This window comes from Amblyomma americanum, chromosome 4 (genome assembly GCF_052857255.1).
Source record: "Amblyomma americanum isolate KBUSLIRL-KWMA chromosome 4, ASM5285725v1, whole genome shotgun sequence".
NCBI classification, from domain to species: domain Eukaryota; kingdom Metazoa; phylum Arthropoda; class Arachnida; order Ixodida; family Ixodidae; genus Amblyomma; species Amblyomma americanum.
Window position 1 is genome coordinate 204,894,549 of NC_135500.1, and position 14,499 is coordinate 204,909,047.

The window sequence follows — 14,499 nt, forward strand, 5'->3', positions numbered from 1 at the left end:
GCGAAAGCCCTTAATGGCTCATACTTGCGGCCATTGCCTTGTCCGGTCTCAGGTCATGTCCGATCGTGGACAGCGGGATTCGATCCACCATCTTTTCGTTCCGCAGCCGAGCGTTCTAACGACTACGCTACTTCCTCCCAATGCATATGTAATTCACCTTGTAGTTGCACGGGGCTTATTATTTTTAATTATTTTTAGGTTGCCCCAACCTAATATTTGCCTAGAGTAAGAAGCCCGCAGGACGGAGTGGCACGCGTGTAGGGACACACTATTGTTCTTTTTTTTTTTACAGTCCCACAATATTTGGCCTAGCGTAAGGAGCCAGTTGTGCCTTAGGCGGTGTGGGCTGGGCAACAGCATTTTTCTTTCTTTTTCTCTCCTCACACTAAAAGATGTCTAGCGTATGGACGCCGGAGAGCGTTTGCGGTAAGGCGTCGAATCAGCCGGATGCCTCCCAAACGCCCTCAGTGTCTCCAGTATTTAAGATTCACAAACAACTGTGTACTTAATCAACATCTTAACCACACATCAGGAACGCAAGCAGCAGCACCGCGCTAAAGGCATTCGCCTCACTGCACTTCGGGCCAACAAAATGCACCCCCCCCCCCCCCCCTAGATTTTTTTCTCGCCCTCCTTACCATTTGTCCGGCGGCAGCAGCTCCTGCTGCGTCGTGCGTCTGCGGCTGTTGCTGCTGCTGCTGGGGCTGCTGGGCAACCGACAGGAGAGGGGTGTACGTCATCTCCTTTTCGCCGCCGGAGCAGTCGGCGTTTTCGAAGTTCGTCTCTAGCGATGTCTCCTGTTCCTCGGCCTTTGATACGGCCACCGTCACCGCCTCGAACGGTCCCATCATGCTCTGCTCCAGTCCGAATGCGTCACCGGGGATCTCCTCCTGAGGCCAAAGTAGAAAACGCGGCGCACAACGTTACGCTACAGCACTTGTTGGGACGCTAGAGTACTGTTAAAAAGCGCCTAGCATTCATGCGGCCCGTGTGCTGTGCGATGTGATCGCGCGTTGAAAATCCCCAGGTAGTTGAAATTATTCCGGAGCCCTCCACTACGGTACCTCTTCCTTCCTTTCTTCTTTCACCCCCTCCTTTAGCCCTTTCCTTACGGCGCAGTTCAGGTGTCCACCGAGATGTGAAACAGATACTGCGCTATTTCCTTCCCCCAAAAACGAACTTTCCTTTTCATTCCTACCGCCACGGTGGCTCAGTGGTTAGGGCGCTCGACTACTGATCCGAAGTTCCTGGGTTCGAACCTGACCGCGGCTGCTACTTTCTTATGGAGGAAAAAACACTAAGGCGCCCGTGTGCTGTGCGATGTCAGTGCACGTTAAAGATCCCCAGGTGGTCGAAATTATTCCGGAGCCCTCCACTATGGGCACCTCTTTCTTTCTTCTTTCACTCCCTCCTTTATCCCTTTCCATACGGCGCGGTTCAGGTGTCCAACGATATATGAGACAGATACTGCGCCATTTCATTTCCCCAAAAACCAATTATTATTATTATTATTATTATTATTATTATTATTATTATTATTATTATTATATTATTATTATTCCCAGCGGAAACGCAAATGATTCGTTTATGTCCTTACAACAAGTTCAATCTGGAGAGCTATAGCTGAGGTTAACTAAGGTAAGATGACTGGTCTTATCGAAACATCAGACAGAGATCTGAGCTGGCTTCACACCAATTGATATGTAGATAAATGATAAAGCATTCGGCAGAGACACTTCAGACTGCTTTCACGTGAGAATGACAAGGCATGAAAATGCTAATTCATGCTACGTCGAAGAATGACTGTGGGTCAAGAATTATGAATATGACTACGCGTCGTGACTAAGCAAAAATTGTAAAAACTCTCTGCACCTCACATTACGTTAGTTGTGAAGTGCTCAAATCAAGATACAATACAAAATGACTATGATTCATGAGTCATGGCTATGAACTACGACTCAGGACTTTCATAGGTTATTGTATGTTACGTTTCATCATTCACGATTACACATGTTCGCTTACATGTGCTTTGACATCTTTTTTCTGAAAAAGTGAAGCTTGACCGCAGTGGTGGCCAAGTTGTTGAGGATTCGCCTCGCATGCGGGAGGTTTTCGGGGAAAGGAAATGGAGCCGTATCTGTCTCAATATCGGCGGCATCTGTCTCACATATCTCGATGTCCTAGCTAGTCGACCTATTCTTAGGTGTAGCTTACGATTGTGTTTTTGAGTGAGCCATCTCCTCTGAGGGCTCTGGTACGCTTGCCTCCTATAGAGGAGACGACTATCCACCGAGGAGATCTCATCCGGAGAGGGAAGCTCGTATGAGACTCTTATGAGCTTGTATGAGACTCGAGGCCCAATCCTCTAGGTAGTCGATAGCGACAGAAGCAGGTTGCTCCCTTAAGGTTCTGAACCTATCCGAGTCCGCTGTCGGGCCGGTCTCTTGTTTTTTCTCTTCAGAGAACTGTGCGTAACGATGGACGTGACGATGTAGTGGTCACTTTCGAAATTTTCTGCAGTGTTGATCCACTCTACGTTCGAGATATTCTTGCATAGGGTGAGATCCGGGCAAGTGTTTGCTACTACACTGTTTCCTATCCGTGTACGCGTCGCGGGATCTGTATACAGGGTGAAACGCGTGTCCTGTATGTGGTTCCATAAATGCGTGCCCTTCTTATTATTCCTCTTGTATCCACAAGTTGTGTTATGTGCGTTGAAATCCCCCACCATCAGGAGTGGAGAGTATCCAGCCTGCATGTCCGCCTTATTTAGGGCAGCATTGATTAAGGGGTGGTCAGATTTTGCATTATTGTACACTTTAAAGATGTATAAGGAGCAGCGGCCTCTCTTTTACGGCAGAAACTCAATCAAGAGGCAGTCCAAAGTCGACGCCGTTGAACGGGTGTGGTATTGCAGTCAGATTCCTCTGAACGACTACAGCTGTGTATGTTGTAACTATATCTGGAGGAGAAAATGACTTATAACCCTACAGTTTGACCTCCCAATGGGCTTCCTGCAGAGCTATCACATCCGGAGCTTCTGGTCCTATGTTCTTGATACAAAATTGTAGATTGTTCCGCTTAGCGCGAAAGCCCCTGCAATTCCACTGCCATACTCCTATTACTTTATGCTTGACCGCCATGTTGTCTGGCTTGGTTAATGGGGTCGGATCTCCGGGGCAGGGAGCTACCATTCGGCAATGAAGCGGATGGACCCAAAGCAGAGAGGGCATTCACTCTTTCTTTCAGTGTTTTTACTTCGTTAATAGTGATAACTTGTGTGGCCTCAATATTGCTTATACGCGTTTCTATAGCATCCATGCGGCCTTTAATCTATGTTGAGAAAGCGTTAAAGCGCTCGACCATGGGGGAGGTGACTTGATCCATGAACACTGCGAGGTGTTCCTCGATCTTGTTAAGGAAGGCTTGGAAGAGGGGGCTCGTCTCTCCTCAGGGGAGTCGGTTTTCGTTTCCTTAAGTGCTGAGAGTGTCCTCTTTTCGTAGGAGGGCTGCGTTGGGGAGATGATGCAGGGGATGACGACACTTCCGAGGCTGAAGAGGGTGCCTCTGTTGATATCGGACCTGCACTGGAGCACCGCACATCCGGGGGAGAACTCGAGGAGTTCCCCCTAATCATGCGCAGCTCGGCGTATACTATGTCTAAGCTAGCCTTAACCTGCCTATTCTCATCTCTTAAGACCTGCAGCTCCGAATTCAGAGATGTACTTTGTTTAGACTGGGAGGCCACGTGTGCCCAGCTCACCTTCTTGTCTCTAGACCTGCCAGCAGCTGGCCCAACCTGCCCCCTCTTTTTTCTAAAAATGGTGGGAAAGACGTGAATCGGCTCTGGCTCCTCCGGTAGCCACTGTCCGGAGTCTGGTTCCGGTGGCTGGAGTTTGATCTTGATCTTGATATTCTCCGGGAGCGGTGTCTACCCGACGAGGATCCTTGGCCGTCCTCACGGAACGGCTCATCTTGGTCATGACTCTTTCTCTTGATGGGCTGACGTATGAAGCGGTACTTGCATTTCTTGTTCCCCGTGAGGTCAGAGCCGCTGCAGATGCAGTACGGCGTGCAGTCCGGGTCTTGTTTCGGAGGGTGCTTCTCCCCGCATCAGTGACAGAGATTCGTCTTTGCTTTCGGGCAGACGTCGGTGCGATGACCGGTTTTACGACAGTTGAAACACGACTCAAATTTGCTGTAGAGTGGGTAGCAGATGTACATACATGCCTCCTTGGAAGCACAGAGACCGGGGTACCTTGGTTCCCGTGAAGGTTATGAGGATCGAGGTGGTCTTACTCAGCTGCCGGGCGTCCACGCTCGGAAGGGTGGGATTGAAGGGGATCCGGCCATATATGATCTCCTTGTAGTTTTCAACACTGTGGGCCTGGTAGATGATTCCTCGGTTGGAGTCGTTCGGGGGTGGGAGGTAGGCACTCATCTGGAAGGTCTGGTCTTCGAGTTGCAGATTCTTCAGGGCGACATACTTCTGTGCTCTTGTGTCCACCGGAGTACTAATTGTGAACTAATTGTTCGCTGGATTAACACGAAGACGGTCTGTCTACAATGCCTCTTGGTAGTTGAGGCCGAGTCCTCGGCATACGGCGGTAAAGATGTTCGGCGTCCCGACCGCGCGGAGGCTAAGTCCACCACGTGGCCTCACCACAACCTTGTAGTTATCGAGTAAAAGCCGTGGCAGCGGCGGCTGCTGTTTTCTGGGCGTTCGGCGTTGCAGCTGCGACTACTTGACGGGTGAGTTGGCGGCAGCGCCACCAGAATGCTTTACCGTGGACGTGGCGGTACTAGCGTTCGGCGTACTTGCGAGCTCCTTCCGGGCGGCTCGATGTCGGTCGTGAAACCACTAAATGGTCTCTCAATGCTGGGCGTGGAATTTGTCCGGGGATATCTCCTCCCCTTGCACAGCGTACTACATCCTGGGTAGAGTCGGAGCCGACCACGTGGTCTAAGCCTAGCGCTGCGACGCGTTAGGCCCAATCGTGGGCTCACCGGGCTCGGCAGGAAAACGCCCTAAAAAGGGCGGAAAATGCCGAAAGTCTTCCCTAAACTGATGACAGCTAGGTGGTGACGGACACCTTCACTGACCTCTGGAAACGTTGTCCCGGACCACTGGTTTCGTAAAAACGCGAGAAATTGGCCAAAGAGCCGGAGCCCATGCGGAGCACGTCCGCACCGCACGGCGTGAAGATGGTGTCCCCAAAGAATAAAAGAAGGAGTGCCGTAGTGGAGGCCTCCGGAATGATTACAACCATCTGGGGATCTTTAACGCACCGGCCGCGGTGGCTCAGAGGTTAGGACGCTCTGCTACTGATCCGGAATTCCGGAGTTCGTACGCGACCGCGGCGGCTGCGTTTCGATGAAGCCGAAACGCTAAGGCGCCCGTGTGCTGTGCGATGTCAGTGCGCGTTAAAGATCCCCAGGTGGTCGAAATTATTCCGGACCCCTCCACTACGGCCTTCTTCCTCCATTTCTTCTTAAACTCCCTCCTTTATTCTCCTTCCCTTAAGGCGCGGTTCAGGTGTCCGCCGATACGTGAGACAGATACTGCGCCATTTCCTCTCCTAAAAAACCAATTTTCAATTTTCGATTTTTTCTTTAACGCGCAGAAGGCGGGGTGGTGGGTGGCCTCCTGGCCCTACGGGGCTGGGATCGATGTACGGATGGGAACAACTTTTATTAGACGAAAAAATCTTCCGAGGTGATCCCCTAGTGGTCTAAGACTCCACGGGCTTGTGCTTCACATAAAGCTCATTCCACCAGCCATTTCTGGCCAGCGGGCTGAGCGGTCCGTAAAGCAGCCTCCCCGGTAGAATGAGTGGGATTGGGGATGGGGGGTAATGCCTATAGGGGCTTCGGGGGTATCTGTTGCTCAGCTGTCATCATCGCTTGAGGTGACGCGGTTGTTAGTACACGCGTCTTGTCTTTCAATCTTTCCTCTCACAACTCTCAACTCCCACTGTCTGCACGTGGCAGCGATTGTGGCTCAGCTTGAGCCAGCGGGCAGGCCCGCGCACTTTCCTTTTCAGTCTTCCTGCAGTCGCAATAACGCGCAGACATCGTACAGCACACGGGCGACTTTTGCGTTTCGCCTCCATCGAAACGCGGCCTCCGCGATTGGGTTTGAGCGCGGGAACGCCGGATCAGTAGCCGAGCTTTCGCACTAAAAATGGGCTTGCAGAGGACATTTGATGCGTGTTAAGGCGATAGCCTTTAATGGCTCATACTCGCGTCCGTTCATTAGATTTTAGGTCATGTGGTCACGTGACATCACAGCGCAGTGCGTCGTGATGACGCGTGACCTTGTGATATATCGCCATTTTCTGCAACGCTCGCGCCAGCTGCTCTTCTCCGTTGTGAATTCAAGCGCGGCAAATTCAAATCAATGCAATGAGTCGCAAACGGCTTTCGCCTTTTCGCAGTTAAGAGATATCGAAGTGCCTCTAACGAATATTTTAATGTACAGTTTAATAGAAGTACTGTCGAGGGAAGCCGGAGTATTACTAAGCTTGAGGCGAGCATAGCATAATAGCAAACTGTTTGCAGTTTGAAAAGCTTGGTCCCAGCACTTTTTCTGCACAGTTGCAGGGCTTACAGACAGGCATTTGAGTCATTTGCAGACGTGAGGCTCACGAGGCACTTGTTTAGGGTGCTGCAGTGGGTTATACACGTGTCTCCAGCGATTTAAACAGTTCATCAGTATGTTCTAGTCAGTGTTTTTTGTTCATTACGGTACATTGTCGGAAACATTAGCGAAGGCTTATTTGAACGCAGCTAGTTTATTTGGTCCACCGAAAATTATTCATTGTCGGCTGACGTCACTTTACTGTCCACAAGTGCTCTCTCGTGCAAGCACAATTGCTGTTTAGCGAAAAAGCTTTGAGCTTTGGGATATGCATGTGTTGGCACCCCAATATATCTTTCAGTAAATTGCACTAGATCCACCAGAGATAATTTTTCCTGGAACAATGGTGTGCTTTTCACGGGAACGGCGCTTATACGGCTTTATACTTTGATCGTAGGTAGCGTTTCACTGTTATCAAAATTCAGCAGTATGGCGTCCACAGTAGTGCACCTATGAGCGGAAGCTGGCAGGGACGGAGGTTCTGGAAAAAAAATATTTTAAGACAATGTTTTACCTTGGAGACTACTACGGCTTCTCTGGGGTGTCCATTCGATTCTTCTCCAGGTAGTCTTCCATCCATAGTTCGGGGCCACGGTCTGAGGAGAAGAATGAGAACAAGTTACAGTTGTGCACGGGAGGGCTGGAGTAATCACTGCAAATAAATTAGAGCCTTAAGGAAGGGCTGGAGCATTCATTTTCATCAATATTTCTCGCTATTTGCGCGTTAGGTTTTTATGCAAAAAACGAATTAGAGGTCGCACAGTGCGGTAACAAAGTGAAATAGGACATTTTGTTTACATTGTAGTGTCTCTGTGCTTTAATATATTTTTTTGCCTTTCTTCAGCGCGAGCGCACTGGGAGACATTCAGTCACACGGCTTCATGGCACGTTCAGCACTCAAGATGCTAGAACTGACGATACTGCTTTTTTATTTATCGCGATTTTTTATGACAGGCTATTGAAGTTGCGTTGATTGCTTCATACTCAAAAATCGTTCAAAGAATACAGTTAGAGACTCCTAAAAGAGAAAAAAAAACGTTCAGGAAGATTGACGCATCAAAAACAAACCTGAATGACAAAGCTCAAAATGGCCTCTTGAAGCACAGTTTTGAAAGCGAAAGAGCTTGTGGCTGGAGAGTAAAGTGTGTTCTTGTTAAGTACGACACGAGGTTTCTGACTGCTTTAATAATAAGCTTTTTTTTTCAGTATATGACCTTCCATGTTTCTTTGCCTAAGTAGCCACGCTATAAAACGGCTTGTGAAATTTTCGTGCAACTTTAATTTGGGAAGATAACAGCCAAACAATGGTTCTATTCCACGAAATGAATCAGTCAGTATAATGAAACACTTATTTTCGTTTGATTCTATTCCTATCTTTTTAATGGGCCATACCGATCAGTCGATCCGAGCGATATTGAGGCCTTGGCGGAGCTAGATTCATGAGCGAAAGGAGAAAATGAATAATTTGAATAGAATCATTATGCTATCGCGACCTGGTATTCCTTTTCTGTGAAGGTGCCTCAATATTCCGGTTAATAGAAATGATGGGTTCGCAAAGGCTTTGATTAAACCGACCAATTTTCAATCGATCGAGCACAGAAAACAGAATACCATCCATACATTATTCGCGCAAATAAAAAGGTCGCGAAATGAGAGGAACGCCAGGCAGTCTTTTTAATATGCCGAAGGCTCGTGAACAGGTGTTATTGATTTCTAGAGCTTCCACCACGCAAAAGAACGGCTTTGCATAATACATGGATGAAATCGTTTTTACGCCATTCGTAAAACGCACGTTGGTAATCGCATCCAGTCTGCAATTTGTCATGAAGGCTTGAAGGGAGATTTAGCTGTCTTCAATGCAACGTACTTAAGCATAAGAAAACCTATTCTTTAAATTATTTTCCTCTTTGTTCACTCGAAAAACTAACGAGAGAGGCGATGCTGTTTTGATCAATTTTGTTGCGCCGGCCGGCTTTCAAGAGCAGACCCTTTTAAAACCCGTTAAACGACTTTCTGCGCAAACCACATTTGTTGAGGCTGGACTGCAGAAACAAGTGACGAAATAACGATTACTTAATGTGCAATACATCACGGCGACTGTACAAAAGAGAACCATGTCACTCCACATCAGTTTGAAGCATACAAAAAAAAAAGTCCTTGATAAATTTTTTTTTTCGGTAAGAACAGGAGAAGTGTGAGCACGGGCACGGTACACGAGCTGAAGCCCATCTCAAACAACTTTAACGCGAAAGCATTGTATGACTCATCGGTAAGCACGCATTTCTTATTGTGTAAAATATTTTGTGTATATTCCTTCTCCCCCTATCCGCCTCTCTCTGTCCCCTCACATCTTTCATTTCATTTCTCCATTCTGCCTGCTCTTCTTTATTTCCGCTGCCCAAGCTCAAGTGCTGCAGTATCGATGGCAGATGCCGGGGCTAGCAAAAAAACCTTCCCTCCGCTCCTCCTCCCCCTCCTCGCAATGTACCTCACTGCCCCAACAGATGGCGCGCGACGGCAGCGACTCCCGCTCGTCTCGTTCGGGCGCAGTGGGGCCGTGCGGGCACGCAGGAATCACGCGGTGAGCGGCGAACAACGCAGCGCACATCCAAAGCGCGTTCACAACGAAGCTTGCGGCTTGCTGCCCGTTCGTTCGGCGCGTAAGATATGCTGGCGCGTTCGTGGCACCGGGTTTGTCGCGAACGATGTGCCGACGAACTACGACTGCAACTTCGGTCCCGCGCGTTTCGGCTAGGCGTCTGGCAGCCCTTTTACGTGGTTTGCCGCTCCGCGCGTCCGTTTCACGTACGTAGCAGAGCGATTTGTTTGACGGGCAAGGCGTCGCGCCGAACAGGCGAGAGCGTTCCGTGGACTCCCCGTGAGTGCTGCAACACGCTGTCGCGTTCCACTCTTAAAAGCGAAGGATAAGTGTCTTCCAATTTTTTATTTTAATAAACCGCTACTACTACTACTCATCGGCAAAGAAACCCTTCGTTGTCGACCACAAAAATAGCTATAAGAAATCCCGTATGAATTCACCGTGGTATGGAAAAAGAAATTAATTCTTCCGAAGGTGCGGGGAATTAAACCCGTTAACCCGCCGCCGTGGCTCAGTGGTTAGGGCGCTCGGCTACTGAACCGGAGTTCCTGGGTTCGAACCCGACCGCGGCGGCTGCGTTTGGATGGAGGCGAAACGCTAAGGCGCCCGTGTGCTGTGCGATGTCAGTGCACGTTTAAGATCCCCAGGTGGTGGAAATTATTCCGGAGCCCACCACTACGGCACCTCTTCCTCTCTTTACTCTTTCACTCCCTCCTTTATTCCTCCCCTTACGGCGCGGTTAAAGTGTCCGTCGATATGTGAGACAGATACTCAGCCATTTTCTTTACCCAAAAACCAATTAAAAAAGAACTGCTCCCTTGTATCACATATTACCCGACCGCGCTCCTCTCACGATAAGAGATGCCACTTGCATTTGTCGAACGTGATGATTGCCAGAAGATACGTTTTGTTTTGCTTTCGAGACCAGTGCTATGCGTGCTAATGTCGTACGCCTTTTCTTATACTCCACGTCACAACTCGTTGAAAATGCAACGGAAGCTACGAGCACGAAGCGACAAGCTCCTGACCAATATGGTCGGCTTGTGAGCGCGTGGCAGCGTAACGTCAATTGCTGCGGTTGCCTCACATTCGTAGCTACCTTTCGTAGCTACCGCTCTGATGCCACAGGTCAGATACGTTGGCGTCTTTTCTCCAGCAGTATTTCCCTCTCGGAATTTTCAGCGCGCTCGAAGACACAGTACTAGCGTGTGCTTGATGTGGAGGCTAGAGTTACTGGAAAAAGCTTCTAGTGACTTTAGTGGAGGCCATGCTTGCGCGCCACCTAGTGCTTATCTTCACCGCTTCTGAGTGCGCTTTCTCCCTCCGTGACACGACCGGCTTGTGACGGCGTTTATATATATATATATATATATATATATATATATATATATATATATATATATATATATATATATATATATATATATATATATATATATATATATATATATGACTTCTTTCACTCACACCTTCCTCCCGACCTTCATAGCGCGGTTGAAATGTCCACAAAAGCACGCTTTCATATATTCTTTCTATCCAAGCAAGCCTAGACATTTGGTGTGAGAAAAAGAAGATTGCCGGGGTTAGGCCACTCGGCTACTGAGCCAGAGTTCCGGGGTTCGAACCCGGTCGCGGCGGCCGCGTTTCGACGGAGGCGAAGCGCAAAGGCACCCCTGTGCTGCCCGATGCCAGTACACGTTAATGATCGCCAGGTGGTCGAAATTATTCCGTGGCACCTGCCGCGGTGGCTTAGGCGCTCGTCTACTAAGTCGGAGTATCCCGGTTAGAACCCCACCCCGGCGGCCGCGCTTTGATGGAGGCGATACGCTACGGCGCCTGTGAGCTGTGCGATGTCAGTGCACCTTAGAGATCCCCAGGTGGTCAAAATTGTTCCAGGGACCTCCACTACGGCACCCCTTCCTGCGTTTCTTTTTTCACTCTCTCCTTTATCGCGCAGTTCTGGTGTCCGCCGAAATATGCGAGACAGTTACTGCGTGATTTCCTTTCCTGAAAACCAATTTTCATTTTCCTTCGCTAAGGCAGTTCTCCTCTCTTCCTTCTTTTACTCGTATACCTTCCTTCCTTACCTTATCGCGCGGTTCAGGTGTCCACCGAGATGTGAGACCATTACTGCTCCATTTCCATAATAATTGTTTTTTTGGGGGGGGGGAGGGGAAGGATATGGGACATTATCTGTCTCATATATCGTTAGACACCTGAACCGCGCCATAAAGGAAGAGATAAAGGCGGGCGTGAAAGAAGAAAGGAAGAAAGAGGTGCCGTAGTGGAGGGCTCCGGAATAATTTCGACCACCTGGGGACCTTTAACGTGCACTGACATGGCACAGCACACGGGCGCCTTAACGTTTTTCCTCCATGAAAACGCAGCCGCCGATGTCGGGTTGATGGTGATGGTAGTGGCTTTTTTAATAAATAATATTAAAAAGCATTCATCAGAAATCAGTTTTCAGTTTTAAAAAAAATTGTATAAAACAGAAAGAATATTTTGGAGGTGGCTTTCAGCTTTAGTATACTAACGTATACCGGCATCGAACCAACCACTAGCACATTCGTGTATTGGCGGGCGGCAACCAACTGTTATATCTTAAGAGAACCCTTGCACACGTGATTACTAGGCTAAGAATAAAGTAAAATAGTTATGCTAATAAAGATGAGCTTAAAGTGGAATGCAGTTAAGTAATAACGCTAACAACTTCTTCTTTGCATATAGAGAGCGCGAATTGTTTCCTACATCTGCGCTCCTCTAGTGCTATTACGCATGTTCCACTGGTAGACTTTAGGGTAGTCTGGCGTCAGCCTATTTCTAATACCGCTCGGTGCAGGTGTTCTCGAATGACGCTTTTCAGATCACGCAGCAGTAGTTCAATCACTGGTAGCAAAATAGCAAAAGTCATCTCGAAATACAGATATATCATTTGCATGATGTGCTCTGCTCGGCCTCCTCTCGCCTTCGACTAGTAGTCATCATCACTATTAGAACGTTGCAGACACAGCACTGCGCAACAGAAGGGGAGTCACCATTAGTGTCTACAAAGGTGTGTATGAAACTGTACTTACACTGCTTGCGACGTCTGAATGTCTGCGGTGGGGATGGAGTTCACGGCAGCGGCCGTGGCTTGTTCCGAGTCCAGGGGCACCAAAGTATACTGCGTGCCGGCCTTCAGGTTGACCATAGCACTTGCGTCCACCTCGATGTAGAACTGCGGCTTGTTGCCACGACCGCTGTCTCCGCTGGCGCTGCTGTCGCCGCTGCCACCTCCAGCGTGTTGAATTCCGGTCCTGCGTCACGAAAAAACACACAGCTCAGTTCTCTGTGGTGTACGCTATCAAACATTTTGTCAAATAAAAAGGCAATAAAATTGGTTTCAGGGAAAGAAAAGGCACAATAACTATCTGACGTCTCGGTGTACATCTCAACGGCCTTAAAATACACCTCCTTAAACAGCCTTGAAGTACATCTCGCATGAAAATTGGGAAATTAGTTCGTAAAGAAAAAAAGTGACGCAGTAGCTGTCTCACTTATCTCGGCGGACACCTGAACCGCGCCGTAAGGGAAGGAATAAAGGAGGGAGTGAAAGAAGAAAGGAAGGAAGAGGTGCCATAATGGAAGGCTCCGGAATAATTTCGACCCCCTGGAGATCTTTAACGTGCACTGACATCGCACTGCACACGGGCGCCTTAGCATTTCGGCTCCATCGAAACGCAGCCGCTGCGGTCGGGTTCGAAACTGGGAACTCCGGAGCAGTAGCCGAGCGCCCTAACCACTGAGCCACAATGGCGGGTTAAGTCCGTTACTGCATCATTTCCTTTCCTCATAACCAATTTCTATTTCAGTAGTGGAGGTTTGGGAGCGCACCAGGAACGCGCTCTGTGAAAAAGAGCTGTAGCGGGGGGGGGGGGGGGGGGGGGGGGGAGTTGCAGTAACGCAGTCGGCGTCTCAATCTCGCCGAGAGTGGAATGGATGGAAGAGGGTGAAAGGAGACCCTGCCATTGACCCTGTCATAGTGTCATTGACCCTGCGTCAGGAGAGCGTCGCACGTGCGATACCGTTTGCGGTGCGCGTGCTGCATGTGCCGGTCCCGCGCAGCACGCGAGCGATGCTGAGAGGTGACACGAGGCCTCGAAAGTAAACAAATGGGCCGGGAGGTCAACGACCGTTCAGGAAAAGTCGCGATGAGATACTGCTGCAATGAGAGAAGCTAGGTGGGAAAGGCGTACTCTCCGGAGGCTAATCAAGGCTAGGAGTCGACAGCTGGGATTCAGGAACGAGGCGTAGGGCTTAGACCGTCAATGAGCGACGAGCCGGCGATGAATGTGACTGCAGGTGAGTGTAGCTAGAATGCACGATAAAGAGAGCGACCGAGGAGTGACCGCAATCGATTGCTTCTTCCAACGTAGGAATTACGGCGAAGTGATTACGCAACGAGGGAGAAGTAGAGCAAAGCATGGAAGGAACGAATAGACTATAAAAACTGAGGAAACAGAAAATTTATGGTCATGTTAATGAAAACGCTTTGATTCTTCTCGCTGACAATCACAATGAAACTGTCAATACGTGCAAATCTTGCGGTATCAACGACACGAGCGTCACATAAACTGAGATCACTTGCCCGTGGGCTTAAGCTCGCAGGCTTTTTTTTTTTTGACATCGATCAGAGAAAGACAAATGTGGGTTTGACACGTTACCTCTCTGACGGGGAAGGCGGTGCGCCTAGGTTGTCCACCGACTCGGCGAAGGATTCCTGGCGGTCGTCGATCTCGGATACGGGGTTGCTGGTCAGACCTGCTGCTTCCGGATCTGGATCGGTCTTGTCACTCATGGCACTCGGCACAGCCCCTGCTGCGGCCCTCCGGTGGGGCCAGTGACGTGGGTAAGTGAGAGCGCTACCCCATCTAGCTTCGTAATTATATTATACGGCGTCACACGTGAAATGTACGAGCGGGAGAAGCATTTCAATCGGTGAGACATTTTATCTTCCCTAGAGTTTTCTGCAATGTAGTGCCAGTGCACAAAAAAGGCTTTAGAGAATAGTTTTGAGTGCTGTGCCATAGAAGATTGAAGAACAAGTGCACTTCGGTTATGCTGTCATCAAATTAAAGTCGCCATGCTCACCTTCAGAGAGATAAATAAGGAAGGACCCCAGAAGGTTTTCGGTCGCTATCTCTGTTTTGGTTAACGATGCAAATTTAAGAAACAGCGCAGGTAAAATGATTAGAGAATCCCCCAAGGTGGGGTGGAT

General features: G+C 49.0%; 1 protein-coding gene across 4 annotated transcripts in view; it reads right to left on the bottom strand.

Annotated features, from left to right (window-relative positions):
• Window positions 1-14,499, bottom strand: part of LOC144127522 (uncharacterized) — a 36,435-nt gene that overhangs the window by 19,385 nt on the left and 2,551 nt on the right. For 3 of the 4 annotated variants that reach the window (XM_077660514.1, XM_077660513.1, XM_077660511.1), the window contains exons 2-5: window positions 13,946-14,099; window positions 12,317-12,538; window positions 7,155-7,236; window positions 639-890 (exon numbers count right to left, since the gene is read on the bottom strand). In XM_077660514.1, coding sequence (XP_077516640.1) covers window positions 639-890; window positions 7,155-7,236; window positions 12,317-12,538; window positions 13,946-14,079 — 690 coding nt within the window. In that variant the 5' untranslated portion in view covers window positions 14,080-14,099. The remainder of the gene's footprint in view (window positions 1-638; window positions 891-7,154; window positions 7,237-12,316; window positions 12,539-13,945; window positions 14,100-14,499) is intronic. The other variant, XM_077660512.1, reaches the window with a different exon arrangement.